Here is a 20,428-nt window from a genome sequence, read left to right on the forward strand (position 1 = left end):
TCATCCCCCTCCTTTATCCTAACTTGGTATTATGCCTCCCGCAAGTCCAGTTTAGAGAAAATCTTCCTCTTCAAGAGGTGAGCTACCATGTCTTTCATGAATGGCAAGGGGTAGATATTGTTTACGCACACTGCGTTCAGAGATCTATAATCTATGCAGAGGCGCAGAGACCAATCTTTCTTTTCGCAGAACAGCACCAAGGTAGCTATTCTTGGCCTCGCTGGCTGAATGAAACCCTGCGCCAAATTTTTCTCTATAAATTTCTGCAGCTCCTCTAACTCCTGAGGGGTCATCGAGTAGAGTTTGGGTTTTGGCAGTTTAGCCCCTGGAATAATCTCAATGGCACAGTCTGTGGGGCAGTGAGGTGGCAACTTGTCTGACTGTTCTTTGCTGAACCCTTCAGCTAGGTGCTGGTATTCCCTGGGCACACCTTCCAATCCGATTGGTGACAGTCGCCGCTACCTTGGATTTTCTCTTTACTCTGACCCTGTGGTTCCAATCAGCGGTGGCTGCGGCATTTCTTTTTTTTTTATTAAAGAGTTTTACAAAAACAAAATTTTACAATATATCCCCAAATCCCTCCCACCCCAAACCCACCCACTTCCCCCCCCAATTCCCAGAGCTAAATACAGGATTATAGTTACAATAATCATATTCTAAATAAAAATTTATGCATAATATACAATTAACCAAATTCATAATGTGCTTTAACTCCCCTTTAACATAACTACAAACAACGTACCAATAACAATATCCCACTAAAATCTACTCATAAGCTAAATGGAACTTTTTAGTCCCATATTTGTTCTGAATATAATTTATCCATCTCCTCCAAACTGAAATATATCTTTCCTGTGAATGATCTTTCAAATAAGCAGAAATCTTAGACATTTCTGCAAGATTCGAAACTTTGGAAACATTTCCAATTGTTGCAGCGGCCCCAACGGCTGTGACGCTCTCACCTGTTGCTGCCTGGCCAACAGATCGCGCAGCTGTTGCATTACATCATGTTGAACTGTCAGGGAAGGGAGAGAAAGTTTTAATCTTTTAATTATCTGTTTCCCACCATATTCTCAGAGCTAGCTTTCCTTCTATTGTACCAGTTTGCTAATGTCTAATAAAGTTTACATTAGAGATCGCAATGTCTCTGGTGTTTTGCTTCATTGGGTTTCTCAGCCAGAACATGACAATCTGACTTGAGGTCAGGGATCACATCATTGTGGTTATCAGGGATGTTAAGATTTTTCTTGTATAGTTTTTCTGTGTATTCTTGCCATCTCTTCTTAATCTCTTCTTCTTTTGGTAGGTCCCTACCTTTTTGTCCTTTATTGGTATTAATAGAGTGTTCTTTTGACAAAATTCTGTTAGCCTTTGCCCTGCTTCATTTTGTACTCCAAGGTCAAATTTGTCTGTTATTTCTGTCACTTTTTGACTTCCTACCTTAGTGTTCCATTTCTCCTATGATGAAATAGACATTTTTTTATGTTAATTCTCAAAAGTGTTATGGGTCTTCATAGAACTCGTCAACTTCAGCCCTTTCAGGATCAGTTGTTGGACATAGACTTGGATTACAGTGAAGTCAAATGGTTTGCCTTGGATTCAAACCAAGATCATTCTGTTGTTTTTTGAGATTGTACCCCAGTACTGCTTTTTCTACTCTTTATTGACTATGAGGGCTACTGAATTTCTTCTAAGATATTCTTCCCACAGTAGTAGATATAATGGTCATCTGAATTAAATTCATTCATTCCCATCCACTTTAGTTCACTGATTCCCATAGTGTTGCTGTTCAACCTTGCCATTTCATGTTTGGCCAAATCCATCTTACCTTGATTCATAAATCTTACATTTGAGGTTCCTATGCAGTATTGTTCTTCAGCATCAGACTTTCCTTTCACCACCAGATATATCCACAGCTAAGTGTCCTTTCAGCTTTGGACTAGCCTTCATCCTTTCTGGACCTACTTATAATTGTCCTCCATTCTTTGCTAGTAGCATATGGGATACCTTTAGACCTGACAGGCTCGTCTTCCATTGTAGTATCTTTTAGAATTTTGATACTGTCCATGGCAAGAATTTTTTGGCAAAAATACTGGAGTGGGTTACTATTTCCTTTTCCCTTGAGCCACTTTTTGCCTGAACTCTCCACTATTACCTGTCCCTGTTGGGTGGCCCTGCTCAACATAACTGCTAGCTTCATTGAGATATGTAAGCCCCTTTGCCATGACAAAGCAGTGATCCATGAAGAGGTATAGTCACTTGGAATTATAATATATTTAAAGTCTAATGTGTTGAACTAGAACACTTTTTTAAAAAAACAAAGTCGTAATACTTGAGTGTGCTGTAGTATAAACTTAGCATAGAGTAAATGATAGAGAAAATAACAGCTTGCATGTTAAAAAAACTGCTTTCTCTGCTATTACATATTCCATTTCTGGTAAGATCTTTGGGTTACATGTTCCTAGTTGACCTTGGCAAATGTAATCAAGATTGGACTGAGTATGTAGAGGAGAAACCATTTGGAAATTCTGTAGATTAAATTAAAATTTTTTCACAAGATGGCATAAGTAACTATGGTTAATCTTTGGCAGAAGACACAATGTAGGAAATGACCAGGCTGAGCCTGAGAAAGAGGTCAAACGTGTCATCAGCCTAAAGTCCCTTCACATCCACAAGAGATCTAAGTCCAGCTCACATTGAATTTCATTGACTTTTATCTACCGCCTATTTGCTTTGACAATTGCTAGTTCAGATTCTTGTAGAAAGCATAAGCATGCAATAAATCTTTATATTCATTTGAACTGCCTGGACTTCCTGATTTTTCCATGTTTGACACACAGGCAAATTGATATGGAGAGCTGCTTCCTTAGGGGGTTTGTTAGTTAACCACTTAGTGCTTTAGAGGTAAGTATAAACATTTCTTGTTTCCAAGTAAGGCATGCATTTATTTTTTAAGATCAAAGTGAGGAAATACAGAAACATAGTGTGAAAAAATACTTTATGTCAGATCTGCCATCACGCTGGTTTAGCCCTGCTTCGCTTTGATAGCAACCTGCCATAATGTATTGGGGGGTAGAATAGAGGGATACAGGGAGGGGATGACAGGAACCAGAAGTGCCAACCAGAGACAATGGTTGAACAATCCAAGGACACAGGCTTCGGAATGGAATGCAAACATCCACCGAAGAGGCACCAAACATTAGAACTGTTACCAAAACAACTAATTTGAACTTTATTGGACAAGATGACCAAGGAGAGGGCCTGGGAGAAGGGAAGAGTATTGGCTTTATGTGGGACTCTTCAGATCTGGCTTTGCTTATGTTGTAACCAAGTGCCTTTAGTAAAAGTATATCTTCACTGAAAAATGGAGTTGAAGGTTTTTCTTTCCTAAACACCCAGCTGGGACAGACCTGACATTAAGCCAAATCTGCAAAAACAATCCACCCAGAGACTTGCATCTACCATGTATGGAATGTCTCTCCATGAGAGTGAGTAAGAGGAGATGGAGACCTGGAAGGAAGCTACTTTGAAGCCCAGGAGCAGTGGAGGTTACCCCGAACTGGGGAGAGAAGCATAGAACCTGGAGATTTGACCAAAGCCCTGGTGGTCCATAGGGATTGGAAAGATGGAAGAGTGGGAAGAGAAGCCCTCTGGGGTAACCTTTGCCCAGGGAAGTTGAAGCTGCCACAAAGAGTGCATGGCAATGGGAAGTGAGCCAGACCTACAAGCAGGCAATTGACTTCCTAAGAAGTGCCAAGAGTGGCAAGCACCACTGCCAGCCCAACCCACTAATGAAACAATGTAACCAGCCCCGTCACCAGCCCTTGCCCTGCTAGCCCTGGCACAACTGTCAGGATTAGCCCAGCTGGCCTGGCCAACACCTCCTTCTCTCCATGAAGAAGAGACCTCTGACCACCGGGACTGAGAGTGAAATTCAACATCAACCCAAAACAACTGGCATTCTTCCTCGCCCAAGTGTGCAACTACATGCAAAAGTATGGGGCTAACATGCTGAATGACCCAGCCAGGGTATGATGTGTTACCATAGCCCTAGAGGGAGAGGTTGCTGAATGAATGGTAGCCCTCCATGATCATGATGCAGTGGAGCTATGCAACTTTGGCTGATTCATGGCTGCTCTGAGGAAGTGGTTTGAAGACCGTCTCGCTGATTGAAAGGCCAGAACAAAAATCAAAACTATCAAACAGGTGAGGCGATCCATTGCTCCCTTTATCCAAGAATTCCAGACCCTGGCCTATAGGTTAACAGACTGGCCCCTGGACATGCTGATCAAGAGTTTCCAAGACGGCCTGAACAAAGTCTTCTGTACCTGCCTATTCCGAGGCATACCACAAACCCTTCAAGGGTGGTATGTTCTGGTTGATGAAGTGGAGACCTGGCCAAATACCATAGGCACACCAGCCAAGAACAGCAATGATTCTTCATCATGGAAAAGAAGGAAGCCCTGAGGCCAGGGAAGCAAGACCATAGCCCACATTGCCACTCCCAGAAGTGCTTTTGATGCGGCAAGGAAGGCCATTAAGCTGCCGACTTCTTACCATAGCATTCTACCAGTTGGATGGCTCAGTGGCGGGAGGACACAACCTTTCTCACAGAACCAGTGGAAATGAAAAAAGGGCCCCATGAAGAGACTCTCAGTTTCATTGTAATGCCAGGCATGGATACATCCATGGTACTAGGTTTAGTATGGCTACTAAAATGGAATCCCTCTGTAAACTAGAGGAAGTGTATATTTAAGATCCAGTGAAAGCAGGTCAAGGGAGGGCTAACAGAGAAATTGCCATCTCACCCCCATGCGCTGCCCATTAAGAAAGTGAAAGGAGAAAATGCTGCGGCAGTATGCAAGCAAGAAAAGGTGGTCTCTCTGATCCCCAAGAAGTATCAGGATTTGCAGGACGTTTTCAGCAAGCGAGATTCAAACATGCTTCCCTACCCATCACTTCATGAACTGTTCAAGAAAAATATTGCAGGGAGCTAAATTACCCAAGCTGAAACTATATTTTATGATCCCAACGGAACTGGACGAACTCTGGTCATTCATAGATAAAAATCTAGCCTGGGGTTTCCTTCGATCAGCAAAGTCACGTATGGCCGCACTGTAAGAATACATTTATATTTCATTTTTAACTATCTTTTCTGTGCAAACCAGAATCTCACCCCCTTGGATTCTGCCATTCCCAAGGAGGAGAGGGAACAAGCATGGGTTTTTATTGCTTTCACTTCCTTCCTCAAATGTAACCTTTTGTTTATTCCGCCTGCCTGCTATTCATCACAATAAGATCAATTACTTTCTCACTAGGCATTTTCCCTCTCATGGGCAACTAAGAAAGGGCATGGAATGAAACCCACTGAAATCTGGTTTGTTTCTCCGGATGGAATGTGAGGGGGTGGAAATGATTCTGCTACCAATGGACTGATGTTTCTCCTCTTCCCACGAGGGGCTTACCACCTGGAACTTGGCTGATCCGGAACTGACAAAATGAACTGTGGGGTGGGGCTTGCTTGGGAACATTTAAAAATACCGATCTGTGAAGGGATTTCTTAGATCCTGTCTATTATACCCAGTATCTTCTATTTCTTAGTAAAAGTTCCTTCTTGGACAATCTTGTCTTCAAGAGTCCTTCTTTCTTAAGATATAGATTGAAGTGGGTTCTGACAATAGAAAAGGCGATCTCTCTGATCCCCAAGAAGTATCGGGATTTGCAGGAAGTTTTCAGCAAGTGAGATTCAAACATGCTTCCCTACCCGTCACTTCATGAACTGTTCAAGAAAAATAATTGCTGGGGGCTTCCGGTTTGCACGCGTGACGCTTTCGGACGTGCATAGAGAGCTCCCTCACTGCCATCTGATCCTTCTTCATTGGAGGACCCTGAAAAGGGTTGAAAGTCGCCCTGGAGGGGTGACCACCTCAAGGACACCCTCCTGTGATCGTGGAAGTGCGGCAGCCTTCCACTTGAATCCGGAGCAGATCCTTTTGGCCTGAAGAAGAAGAGACCGGCCATCAACATGGCCGATCATTAAGCCGCTCCCTGCCGAAAGCCAAAAGCACCATCTAGCACAACAAAGCAATCTGGAGGACCTGGGTAAGACCTTTTCTTTCTTATCCCCCTAACTGCCTGCCTGTGGAACGTTTCTGAAAATTTTCTCCCCACTTTTTTTGAGAAAACGGCTTCTGTATACTTGGGGGATCAACATTTTAAGCCTTAAAGCATTGAAGGGAAAAAAAACCCAGATGATTAAACAAAGAAACTAAATAATCTCATTCCTACTTATTAAAAAGCTCCTATTTTTGTGGGGATCTACTACCCTATTTTCTGTTTAAGATGTGAACTAAGGAAAAAAGAATGGACTAATTATACAAAAGCTTTATATTACTTTGGAGGGAAAAAAAGAACTTTACAACTTATTCTATATGCTACTGATGACATTCTGTGGCTAAACTTGGAATTCTAAGTAATCCTTTTGCTTATTTTGAGAGCTGAGAGCTGTCCTTGATATTATCTTTAAAGACAAGTGTGGGAACACCTGATACTGAAAACAACTTTTAGAAACATTGGAGGTGGAAGATTACTGACTCTTATTAAAATAGCCTCCATGGAAGACTTAGCTGTAAACACTAACGAAATGGATGACTATATCCCACCACTTAACTACAAATTGATATTGGACACAATCTTGGCTATAACTGAACAAATTAATACATGACAACTCAAAGCCACCAAACCAAACTTTGACCTTAAATGATGAACTGACAACCCAAAAACAAATAGAAGTGGAAATTAATACTAAAATAGGAGACTTCAAAGAACAACAATCACAGCCTACAGAGAACTTCAAATGCCAGGTCCGTGGTTAACAAAGCTCCCCTTGTTAGGGATTTAGTTGAGGGTGAGCATGCGGACCTGGCTTGCATCACGGAGACTTGGTTGGGCCCGGAGGGTGGGGTCCCTTTGATTGACCTCTGCCCACCAGGTTTCTGGGTGCTACACCGACCACGAGCTCAAGGTAGGGGTGGGGGTGTGGCGGTAGCTATCAGGGAGACCTTATGTCCGCGGGAGACCACCGTTCCTCAGATAGTCGGGTGTGAGTCTCTCTTCTTGAGATTTGGTCCGGGGGGCGCAGTTGGGCTTGCTGCTGGTGTACTTTTCGCCTAGTCGCGCAGCGGCAGCCCTGCCCGAGCTGCTTGATATCCTCTCGGGGTTGGTGATTGAGTTCCCCAAACTTATAGTTTTGGGTGACTTCAATCTACCATCCCTGGGAGGTTCATCTGAGCTAGCTCGGGAGTTCATGGCTTCCATGATGGCCATGGACCTGATGCAAGTAATTTCTGAACCAACTCATGAGGGAGGCCACACCCTTGACCTGGTTTTTTATCTGGACGGTGGTTTGATGATCTTGGTGGGGGCTCTCCATTTATTATGCCCCTGTCATGGACCGATCATCACCTCCTGCGGCTGGTCTTCCGTTTTGCCACCCCCCGCCGTGGGGGTACGGAGCCAATTAGATGGTACCGCCCCAGACGCTTAATGGATCCTGATAGATTCCAGGCGGCGCTGGGGTCCCCACCTGCCTCCGTTGCTCACAAATCAGCAGATGCCCTAGTGGAAGCCTGGGAAAGGACGGCCACTGAGGCACTTGACCGAGTTGTACCCTTGCGGCCCCTGACCCGGTGCAGATCCCAACGAGCTCCATGGTTCTCCTCGGAGCTCCGGGAGATGAAGCGTCGGAAACGGGGCCTAGAGAGCTGTTGGAGGTCCAGCCGATCCGAATCCGACCGGTTACGACTAAGAACCTTTATTAGGTCTTATCTCGCAGCGATGAGGACGGCGAGGTGTAATTACTTCTCTGCCCTCATCGCGTCCGCAGAAAATCGCCCGGCCGCCCTGTTCAGGGTGACCCGCTCCCTCCTTAATCAGGAGGTGAGGGAGGATCCCTTGCAGGGTCGTGCCGAGGAGTTTGGACAACATCTGCTGGATAAAATCGCTCGGATTCGGACCGGTCTGGACTCCAACTGGGCAGAGTCTGATGAGCAGGACACAGGCGGTCTTGTCGATGTTATTTGGGAGGAGTTTGATTCTGTAACCCCTGAGGAAGTGGACAGGATTATGGGAAGGCTGAGCTCCACCACATGTTTATTGGACCCGTGCCCTTCTTGGCTGGTTTATGCAGCCCAGGAGAGGACACGAGGCTGGTTCCAGGCAGTTATATCTGCTTCCTTGAGTGAGGGTAATTTCCCCGCCGTCTTGAAGGAGGCGGTGGTGAGACCTCTCCTCAAGAAGCCTGCTCTGGACCCAGCTGTTTTGAACAACTTTCGTCCGGTCTCCAACCTTCGCTTTCTTGCGAAGGTTGTTGAGAGTGTGGTGGCGCATCAGCTTCCCCTGGTCCTGGATGAAGCGGATTATCTAGACCCGGGTACAGCACGGAGACGGCATTGGTCGCTCTGGTGAATGATCTCTGGAGGGCTCGGGACAGAGGATATTCCTCTGTCCTTGTCCTATTAGACCTCTCGGCGGCTTTCAATACCATTGACCATGGTATCCTGCTGCGGCGTCTCAGGGGATTGGGAGTGGGAGGCACAGTTCTTCAGTGGTTCTCCTCCTATCTCCTGGGACGCTCGCAGTCGGTGTTGGCAGGAGGGCAGAGGTCGACCCCTAGGACCCTCGCTTGTGGAGTTCCTCAGGGGTCGGTCCTCTCGCCTCTCCTGTTCAATATCTATATGAAACCGCTGGGTGAGATCATTCATGGTTTTGGAGTTGGGTATCATCAATATGCCGATGATACCCAACTTTTTATTTCAACCCCAAACCACCCCAGTGATGCCCTCGATGTGATGTCCCGTTGCCTGGAGGCGGTGCGGGCCTGGATGGGGAGGAACAGACTTCAACTCAACCCCAACAAGACTGAGTGGCTGTGCATTCCGGCATCCCGGGACATTCAAAATATTCCATCTCTTCTTATGGGGGGTGAGTCTTTACCCCCCGTGGATAGGGCTCACAACTTGGGAGTCCTCCTAGATTCACGACTCACTTTGGAAGATCATATAGTGGCCATGACTAGGGGGGCTTTCGCCCAGGTTCGCCTGGTGCGCCAGTTGCGGCCCTATCTGGACCGGGATGCCCTGTGTACGGTCACTCATGCGCTCGTGACCTCTCGCCTGGACTACTGCAATGCTCTCTACATGGGGCGTCCCTTGAAGACCACTCGGAGGCTCCAACTGGTACAGAATGCAGCCGCGAGAGTTGTCTTGGGAGTTTCCCGGTACTCCCATGTTACACCTTTGCTCCGCGAGCTGCATTGGTTACCAGTTGTCTTCCGGGTGAGGTTCAAGGTTTTGGTTATGATCTTCAAGTCCTTACATGGCATGGGTCCGGGATACCTCGAGGACCACCTGCTGCCGGCGTCAACTCCCCTCCACTCTGTGCGTGCCCACAGAGAGGGTCTCTTCAGGGTGCCTCCGGTCAGGGAATGTCGACTAGTGGCCCCCAGGGGGAGGGCCTTCTCTGTGGGTGCTCCGGCACTATGGAACCAACTGCCGGTTGAGCTCCGGACGGCATCGGACCTCCGCTCCTTCCGCCACGGGCTGAAGACCCACTTCTTTGAACTAGCTGGTCTGGCCTGATGGGGAGGGTTCTTTTTTAACGGGTTTTTTATTATTTTATTGTCATTGTATTTTAATTGGGCATTGGTTTAATTTCTTTTTAATTTTTGTACTGTTATTTATTTATATATGCCCTGTTAACCGCCCTGAGTCCTTCGGGAGAAGGGCGGTATAGAAATTGAATAAACCTTAAACCTTAAACCTTAAAGTCCAAACTCCGACTTTAACTACAAAACTTACAATTCAAAAAACAACAATACCCAAAGAAAGCAACATTAAGAGCGAAGATATCAAAGGCCTCCAAATACAGTATGTTGAGGATTCAGCTAATCAAATGATAACATTAGCTACTACTTACTACCTAACCCAGATGGAAATGGAACAAGAAAAAGATCAGACTGAATTAATGACAATCATATCACATCAAACATAAAAACTGAGCTATTAAAGCAATACCTCAATGATTATAAAGGGGACACTAGCTTGGCAAAACTGTCATTTGAATGGTCTCCGTGGATTCAAATAAGAGGTGGAGGAAGAAAGGGAGACACATTGGAGAACTTAAAGGCATTAAGATGGAAGCCTGATTGTCACAAAAAGAAGGCGAGAGTTAGATTTAAAGATTTAGACTTGTCTCTTTTTTGGGATTTGTAAAGACAGAACTTAAAAAATTTCTTTTGATGGACTAAGGGGAATCTTAAAAAAAATAAACTGATTTCATATTTAGGTTTTAGATTTTAAAAAGAAAACAAAATTAAGCTTTTAGAATAAAACTTTGAATTATACTATAGAATTTAGAATCTTATACTATAAGATAAAAAGGGACGCGGTAGCTCAGTGGGCTAGGACACTGAGCTTGTCGATCAGAAGATAGGCAGTTTGGCAGGTCGAATCCCGAGTGCCGCATAACAGAGTGAGCACCTGTTACTCGTCGCAGCTTCTGCCAACCTAGCAGTTCGAAAGCACGTAAAAATGCAAGTAGAAAAGTAGGGACCACTACAGTGGGAAGGTAACAGCATTCCGTGCACCTTTGGTGTCTAGTCATGCCGGCCACATGACCACAGAGACGTCCTTGGACAAGCGCTGGCTCTTCAGCTTTGAAACGGAGATGAGCACCGGCCCCTAGAGTTGGAAACGACTAGCACGCATGTGCGGGGGAACCTTTACCTTTACCTTAATATAAGATAATATTTTATTAATTGTTGAATGGTTAAGACAAAAAATGTTTTCTAATAATTGGTGATTTGTTAAGATGAAAACTAGATTTTACTGCTAAATCACAAGAATGATTTGTAATGAACAATGTAAGTTTTGTAGACAAGAGAATTTTTCTTTACTGAAATAGGGAATTTTAAGCTCTTTTCTGCATATTATAGGCTACCTTAGAGTATTTTTTTTTTAATTTTAATTCCATTTATATCCCGCCCTTCTCCGAAGACTCAGGGTGGCTTACAAGCTTAACAGTAGCCTTCATTCTATGTATATGCCTGCTTATTAGGGCTTTCATACACCCCCCAAGTGGCATTATTACAAAGTCAGCTTAATTGCCCCCAACAATCTGGGTCCTCATTTTACCTACCTCGGAAGGATGGAAGGCTGAGTCAACCTTGAGCCTGGTGGGATGCGAACCTGCACTAATTGCAGGCAGCTGGTGTTACTTAAGGAGGCATTAGCCCACTGCTCCACCAAGGCTCATTTATTGCAATTAGGTAAAACTTAAAAACAGGATTTTGATATGTATTAGTCTAACTATATTGAAAACTTTGTTAATTGACTAGCTCATAACTAGAAATGTATTAACTTGATTACTTTGTGTGAAAATTAAGGGAATCAGAGAGGGAATTTTTATTGTAACCTGAACTATCTACAAACAACTTGTTATTTGTTACTTTTGACTACCCAACCACCATATTGCTTCAGAAATACATGTATATACCCCTACACTTAACCTTTCCTCTACCCTTTTCCAAATCCCCATTTCCCTACCTTCCTTTTTAACCCTATAAAACTAATAAAAAAATTCAAAAAAAAGAAAAAGAAAAATATTGCTATATTCTATGATCCCAAGGGAACTGGATGAACTCTGGTCATTCATAGATAAAAATCTAGCCTGGGGTTTCCTTCAATAAGCAAAGTCACGTATGGCCGCACCTATACTGTTTTAAAAGAAAAAGGATGAGTCCCTCCATCTATGTGTAGATTACCACAGGCCAAATGCAATTTTCATTGAGAATGTCTACCCTTTGCCACTGATAGACATGATAGCCTACCTGGAAGGAAGATTTTCACCAAATTAGACCTGAGGGAAGCCTATTACCAAGTGCATATTAAAGAGGGAGATGAGTGGGAAGTACCTTTAATTGCCCTTTGGGGTGCTTTCAGTTTTGATTGCTGCCCTTTGGGCTACAGGAGGCACCTGCAGTCTTCATGCTATCAATTAATAAAGTCCTGCATGATCATTTATGTAAAGGGGTCTTAGTTTACTTGATTTACACTGAAACTATGAATGAACATGTGAAGTTGGTCAGAGCAGTGCTGAAGAAGCTCTGCAATGCCAACTCTCAAAGTGTGAATTCCACAAAGACAAGATTGACTATTTGGGGTACCACATTTCACACAAGGGGGTGGAAATGGATATCCTGAAAATCTACGAGTACTCAAATGGGGGACCCTGGGCACCCAAAAACAGCTTCAAAGCTTCTTTGGGTTTACCAATTTCTACTGGAAATTCATCCTATCCTTTGCCCAAATAGTGCTTCTTGTCACTAACATCCTAAAGACCAAAGGAGAGGGAAAGACTAAGCCAAGCCCTCAAATGGACAATGGAATGCTAGGCAGCTTTTAAGAGATTTAAGTGCTTATTTGCAGCTAAGCCTTTGCTCAAACACCCAGGACCTGAATGCCCTGTTTATCATCCAAGCTGATGCTAGTGATACGGCGATCTAGGCTGGCCCTCCTTCAAAAAAACCCAAGGGATTTTACAGCCTTATGCCTACACATCTAAAAAAAACTAGCTGAGGCTGAGCACAGATGGACGGTCTGGGAAAAAGAGGTTTATGCCATGCAGTGTGGGAACTTCTCATGTGGAGACACTTCCTGGAGGGCAGTAAAGCCACTTAATTGAAGTGTGGACAAACCATAAGAATTTAAAACCTTTAAAGACACTCAGGAAATGATTCCCAAGGCAAATGCAGTGGGCTCAATACTTCAGCCAATTCAGTTTCATGCTGCACTACCTTCCTGAGGGAAAGGGTTTTTTTGACTGATACCCTCTCCCGACTGCCTCAATATAATATAGATGAAACTCAAAAAATTAGAATATCGTGCAAAAGTTCATTTATTTCAGTAATGCAACTTAAAAGGGGAAACTAATATATGAGATAGACTCATTACATGCAAAGCAAGGTAGTTCAAGCCGTGATTTGTCATAATTGTCATGATTATGGTGTACAGCTCATGAAAACCCCAAATCCACAATCTCAGAAAATTAGAATATTGTGAAAAGGTGCAACATTCTAGGCTCAAAGTGGCCCACTCTAATCAGCTAATTAAGCCATAACACCTGCAAAGGGTTCCTGAGCCTTTAAATGGTCTCTCAGTCTGGTTCAGTAGGAATCACAATCATGGGGAAGACTGCTGACCTGACAGTTGTGCAGAAAACCATCATTGACACCCTCCATAAGGAGGGAAAGCCTCAAAAGGTAATTGCAAAAGAAGTTGGATGTTCCCAAAGTGCTGTATCAAAGCACATTAATAGAAAGTTATGTGGAAGGGAAAAGTGTGGAAGAAAACGGTGCACAAGCAGCAGGGATGACTGCAGCCTGGAGAGGATTGTCAGGAAAAGGCCATTCAAAAGTGTTGGGGACTTTCACAAGGAGTGGACTGAGGCTGGAGTCAGTGCATCAAGAGCCACCACACACAGACGGATCCTGGACATGGGCTTCAAATGTCGTATTCCTCTTGTCAAGCTGCTCCTGAACAACAAATAATGTCAGAAGCATCTTACCTGGGCTAAAGGAAAACAGACCTGGTCTGTTGCTCAGTGGTCCAAAGTCCTCTTTTCTGATGAGAGCAACTTTTGCATCTCATTTGGAAACCAAGGACCCAGAGTCTGGAGGAAGAATGGAGAGGCACACACTGCAAGATGCTTGAAGTCCAGTGTGAAGTTTCCACAGTCTGTGTTGATTTGGGGAGCCATGTCATCTGCTGGTGTTGGTCCACTGTGCTTCATTAAGTCCAGGGTCAACGCAGCCATCTACCAGGAGATTTTGGAGCCCTTCATGCTTCCTTCCGCAGATGAGCTTTATGGGGATGCTGACTTCATTTTCCAGCAGGACGTGGCACCTGCCCACACTGCTAAAAGCACCAAAACCTGGTTCAATGACCGTGGGATTACTGTGCTTGAGTGGCCAGCAAACTCGCCTGACCTGAGCCCCATAGAGAATCTATGGGGCATTGCCAAGAGAAAGATGAGAGACATGAGACCGAACAATGCAGAAGAGCTGAAGGCCACTATTGAAGCATCCTGGTCTTCCATAACATCTCAGCAGTGCCACAGGCTGATAGCTTCCATGCCACGCCGCATTGAGGCAGTAATTGCTGCAAAAGGGGCCCAAACCAAGTACTGAGTACATATGCATGCTTATACTTTTCAGAGGTCCGATATTGTTCTATGTACACTCCTTGTTTTATTGATTGCATGTAATATTCTAATTTTCTGAGATTGTGGATTTGGGGTTTTCATGAGCTGTACGCCATAATCATCACAATTATGACAAGTCACGGCTTGAACTATCTTGCTTTGCATGTAATGAGTCTATCTCATATATTAGTTTCCCCTTTTAAGTTGCATTACTGAAATAAATGAACTTTTGCACGATATTCTAATTTTTCAAGTTTCACCTGTAGCTCAAAGAAGGAAATCATAAGCTGGGTTTTCCCTTCCAATCAGCTGGCCACCCCTGCAATCACCAGAACTCGGAAAAAACCACACCACAGAGAGCTGACAACCTACTAGTAGAATTAAAAGAGTCCTTAATCAAAAATAAGTGGTTTAAAACCCACCAAATGGACTGCACTATCGGGGCCAAGTTTTATGTGCCTGAGAGTTAGCATGCCCTGAAAAACTGCAGGACATTTTGAATTTGTGAAAACCCTGCACTTAGTGAAATTCTGGTGGCCCTCCTTAAAGAAAGACATTGAACACTATGTCATCAGCTGCCCCATTTGCTTATCAGGGAAAGGCTGACTAAAGAAAACCCCTGGCCTCCTGCAACCAGTGGCCAATCTTACAGCACCTTGGAAGGAAATCTCCATTGACTTTACAGTTGAACTACCGGAGAATACAGGAAACACAGTCATTTGGGTTGTCACTGACCTCTTCTCTAAACAAGTGCACTTTGTAACATGCCCCAAAATCTCATTGGCATGGGCAGTAGTCAAACTCTTCGTGCAACACATCTTTAGACTCCATGGCATCCTTGAATGGATCTTCTTAGTCCAATTCACGTCTCAATTCCGGCAGAAGTTCTTGAAAATATTAGACACCACATGAGGGCTCAGCACCTTGCATCATCCCCAGACAAATGGAGGTTGTGAATGTATAAATAGCATCCTAGAACCGCCCATGCCGATAGGGCTCTGTAGCCAGTTTGCCCTTATGCAGGACAGGCAGCATGCTGTGGCTGCTGACGGACACTGTCGGTCCCCATGCACGCGCTAGCCTCTGTGTGCAGGGGCACACTATCTGTATTTTGGCACTAAGAAATTCCACTAACCTGCTCAGAAAGGAAAATTTGTATTATTATTTTTTAGAACTAGAGCAGAAAGGGAGAAAACAGAGAAGTTGCTGAACTGAGAACAAGTTGGATTGAATTAATTTATTGGAGTTAATTATTAATATTAATTAAAGCTTTCAACTGTATGCTGAAGATTTTATCTATGGATCCAGATAAATTCCCAAGTTTGGTTTTGAAGAACAGATGCATAATATGCTTCCTAATATTTGGGCTTCCTAACACTTGGGCTGTCCAAGTTTCAAATCTGGAGGCTAATTATTAATAGGCAGCATCATTGTTGCTATGACTTGAACGTTGACCAAAGAGTAGGGCATATAGATGCCCTTCACTTGTACTGTGAAATTTAGTGGCCCTCCTCCCACTAGATGGAAACAGAATTTATCCCTGCGATTGGATGAGAGGAGGTCCCTGTTTCTGTATGCTCTCTTTCCACTGGTGATGATGTATTAAGGTGAATACCTTGCTCTTGCTATTATGTCCTCAGATGTTGTATCTTGACATAGGTTTACACTATAAAATGATTGTCAATCATGACTTCACATAAATGCAGACTTTTTGGAAAAAGTCTGCAAATGGAAGAAAAAGAGAAGTATTTTATATATCACCATTTTTCTTTTAGATGGAATTTGATGAGAAAGATTTGCGACGTGAAATCAGCTATGCAATCAAAAATATCCATGGTATAAGGCAAGTATTCAGACTGGACTGAATGTACATGGCATAAAATGTATATAATGATACTTATCTGGGGCATCCAAAGCAGCTGATAGTTTGGGAAGCCCTTGGTACTGAAAATGTTTCCTATTATCTTGAAATCAAAAAGAAAAATGTTGATGAGAATGTTGCACTGAAACATTATTTATTTTTATCCCACTTTTATTATTTTTATAAATATTTCAAAGCAGTGAACAACATTGTTAGGTTGAAAGAGAGTGACTGGCCCAAAGTTATCCCCCTGCCTAAGAAAGGGGACCTTTTTTCCCTTCTGCTTGGCCACTGGCCTGGTGCCTTAAATCACTAGAGCAAACTGATTATTATGATTATCATATTGGCATGACTGGAGATTCACACATCTAAACTACAACAACTTCCTGTTACTGAAAGAATTTCAGCTAGAGGGGAGGATGAAAAAAGCTCTTAGAAAATCAGATTGTAAATCTACTGAGAAGTTTTTGATTTCTGCTATAACAGGAGGGTAAGGGGAATGGCACAGCACTTATATGATGATTCCCTCCCATCTAGCAATTCTTTATTTTGTTTATACTGCAAATGAAGATGTAGTTGACAGAAATATATGTTGAATTTGAGATTATATTGGTTTGTATTTATAGATTGCTAAACTATAGGTTAGGTGACTCTTGCTTTTATACAAGAAAGGTAAGTTACTATTTCCTATTATTCCTAGCTGCTTTGGTGGGGAGCAGCAAGCAAAATCCATTGCTTCCAGAACAGTTATTTTTTTCTGACCCAGCAAAAATACCCATTGTGATCTATTTTGTAGTTAACTGTTTTTCACACTTCCACATTCTAATTCTCTAATAACTAGTTAGTACAGGGAATTTTTATAAAAAGGCATTTCCTTTTTATATTCAAAGATATTATAAAAGCATTATAAAGAAGCATATTACAAATTCAGTTTGCAAAATATCTTTCAATAACAAATATGAGTGTTCATATCTCTTTCTATAATCTTCATTTTCTGAAGTCCTTGTTCCATCCCTATATTATTTAACTAACATTACTAGCAGAAGGAAGGGCTTGTTGCAACAGAAAAACTGTCTGTTATGGGAGGGAATTGTGTTCTGGAATGTTGCCCATATTTAAATATCTTTTTCCCCTCCTCCCCCCTTTTTTTTCTCTGCTGTGTTTATGCTCTTTTGTCCTCCCTGTGCTGATATAGGACGGGACTGTTCACACCAGATTTGGCATTTGAAGCCATTGTGAAAAAGCAGGTGGTGAAGCTGAAAGAGCCTTGTTTGAAGTGTGTCGACTTGGTTATTCAGGAATTAATCAATACAGTTAGGCAGTGTACCAGTAAGGTATTGAACTAGCTATTGAGCTCTTACTTGACTGGGTTGGGAAAAACCTAAAACTGTACTATTCTATTTTTCCCAACTTGCCAAATACAACCTCCAAGAATTGCTGCAAACTTCTTCTAAAATCTTGATTGGCTAAAGTTGAGATTGTCCTGTTTCCTGTATTTTTATAAAATGCTTAAATACAGCATTATGTGGTCCAGACAACAATCTTGGTATCACATTTCAGTTAGCCCTAGATCTCTCCTATTTTCATCCTTTCATATCGAACAGAAGCATTTGTGGGCTGTCTGGAGGTTGTTCAAACTAGCGAGCAGATTTGTTCTTGGATCCTGGCTTTCTATTAAGTGCATGGCTTCTTGATCTGCCATTTCAACCACTCTTTGAATTTTTTTCATAGCAACAGAGCCAGTAAAGCTAAAGTTATTTTAGCAATTTAATCTTAACCACATTGTTTGAAGTAATGCTCTCTGTATTCTAAAAGTCTCTCTCAAATAGGAATTCCATCATTTCAGTATAATTGGCTTGGCCATGTATTTAAAACCTGATTTCTCAGGAAACTGACTTCTCTCTGATTATATTTTTGGACTTAAAAGTAGGCTGTCCAAACCAAGATTTAAGGATCTCATTGTCTTTATATCTTCTTGATATTTTTATAATTAGCAAAGTACTGAAGAACACTCTATGAAGAGCAGTTTACATTGCTTAGCTTTTGCAGTGCTATATGTGATAGATTAAATCTGTTTCTGACTAAGGATTGAGCTTCTGTTGATACACTGTGAAGAAGCCAACACTTGCTGTCCAAGGTCCTTCAAGTCCCACTTATTCAAATGCAACAGAATCTCCTGTTGGTCTGTCTGCCCATCCATCTGTCCATCAAATTTATTTGATGCCCATCTGGTATCGAAACACCTATGGGCAGCTTACAGCATTAAAACATTAAAATCCTAACATAAATATTTCTAAAACAAAAACTTGAAAATTACAATAAAATTAAAATTATAGTTAAAAGATGGGGAAGGAAGGAGTAGAATGCATGGAGGTGGGATTGCCTCTTAATTCATTAACCACCTCCAGAGTAATGTTCCTCCATCAGCACCCCAAGACATCTGGCAGAGTCAGGTTTTCAAGCTCTTGCGGAAGGTCGAAAGGGTGGGAGCCTATCTCATCTCGGGGGATAAGATGTTCCAAAGGGCAGGAACCATGGCAGAGAAGGTCCTTTTCCTGGATCCCACTAGCTGGAATTCCTAGACTAATGGGACCTGCAGCATGCCTCCTCTGCCAGTCCAGGTGGGGCAGGCCAGTTCCAGGGAGTGAGATGGTTCCTCAAGTAAGCTGGACCTATGCCATGCAAGACTTTTATAATAGTAGTTGTCCAGCTGGTTTCTACCATAGAATTCATTACAGAAGTCTTTCCCCAAAAGTATTGTATAGGACAGGGGAGCCAGCATGGCTCTGCTTGGAATCCTCTCCCTTCCCCCCAGCATGGCTGGTTCAGGAATTCTGGGAGTTGAAGTCCACGAGTCATAAAAGAGCCAAGGTTGCCTACCCCTGGTATAGGACATTTTAATGTGAGTATGGAAATAACTGATTATTAATCTGAAAACAGGTACAATCAACCAGTGGAACAGCTTATCCCCAGAAATCGTGAGTGCTCCATCGCTGGAGACTTTTAAGAAGAGACTAGACAATCACCTGCCTGAGATGGTGTAGGTTCTCCTGCTTGAGCAGAGGGCTGGACTAGAAGACCTCCAGGGTCCCTTCCAGCTCTATTCTATTCAATCTACTCAAGATGACAGAGAAAGAGATTATAAGAATGCTAAAATAGGACTACATGTAATTGTTACTGCAAAGAGGGATTGGTTACTAGTTCTATTTTTTGGTAGTGGCATTTCTTTCCAGCTAAATGGTCAAGAAAGCATTGTTTGACTTTTTCTGGGCAAACTGTGGGCATTGAAATGCAGTTGAAGTGCTGATTTCTGAAGAGGTCTTTTCTTTACTTATACAGCCATCATGTATGTAAGGGCCTATATACTGTCCTGGAATTTTTCTTAGTTCAAACTATTTGCTCTGCACATAGAAAACTTACATGTTACACAGAAATATTTTCATTGACATGGCTGGAGAATACATGGAAAAGCAGTAAGTTACATGAGTCTTGTGTCTTCTGATTTAATCAGACCAACTAATTCAGTTTCATGCTCCAGTGATGGTGCTAATTGTCTATTCTAGAAGTAGAAAGTCAATAATTCTATTTATTAAAAGTGTCAATCATCACCAATGTCCTTTTTTCCCCACACTGTGCCCTAGTTGCCTGCTAAGTAAAAAGGCTTTCAGACAGTGGCAGCCAACCAAAGTCAAACCTTAAGTATGAGGTGCTATTACTCTGTGCAAAGCACAGTGCTTGAAGGAAGTTTAAGTCTAGTTTTTTGAGACAAAAAGCTGGTACTAGCACAGCTCTTCAACAAAGCAACACTTAAAAGTATGCTTCTGACATAATCAGAAACTATGAAGCTTTTCTGCTCTTTTCTATGTTTATATTTGTGCTTGTAACCCATGTGCCATAAGTTGGCCAATTATGCTCTAGACCAACAGGCTAGCTGTAGGCACAGCCATAACTTTCCCTGTCACTATACTAAAACAGTTTTCATGAGTTTTGAGAATAGCAAGTAAGAGATGGACTTCCATGCTTTTACTGAAGACCTACTGTGACATGGAATACTTTACAAGGATGAGCCAGTTGGATTACAGTCCATTTGCTGCAGGATTTGAATCCTGTCTGAGGCTCCTGAGGAGCATAATTCTTGAATGATCTTGGAAGGGAATTGCTCATTTTGACAATTCAAGAAGGATCTTCTTAAGGAAGTGCTGCTGCTTTTTCATTTTGCACACTACTAACCTTTTCAATCTCTTTTTCCCTCTCTGTCATTTTTCCTCTATTCTTCGGAATCTCTCCTTTGTGTTCATGCTTTCTGCA

At 42.7% G+C, this 20,428-nt stretch overlaps 1 protein-coding gene across 6 annotated transcripts in view; it reads left to right on the forward strand.

Annotated features, from left to right (window-relative positions):
* DNM2 (dynamin 2) overlaps positions 1 to 20,428 on the forward strand; it is a 176,714-nt gene that overhangs the window by 90,021 nt on the left and 66,265 nt on the right. For 4 of the 6 annotated variants that reach the window (XM_081317587.1, XM_081317589.1, XM_081317590.1 and 1 more), the window contains exons 9-10: positions 16,035 to 16,102; positions 17,316 to 17,454. In XM_081317587.1, coding sequence (XP_081173713.1) covers positions 16,035 to 16,102; positions 17,316 to 17,454 — 207 coding nt within the window. The remainder of the gene's footprint in view (positions 1 to 16,034; positions 16,103 to 17,315; positions 17,455 to 20,428) is intronic. The other 2 variants (XM_081317588.1, XM_081317591.1) reach the window with 1 other exon arrangement.

This window comes from Vipera berus, assembly GCF_964194415.1.
Source record: "Vipera berus genome assembly, chromosome: 2".
Lineage (NCBI taxonomy): Eukaryota > Metazoa > Chordata > Lepidosauria > Squamata > Viperidae > Vipera > Vipera berus.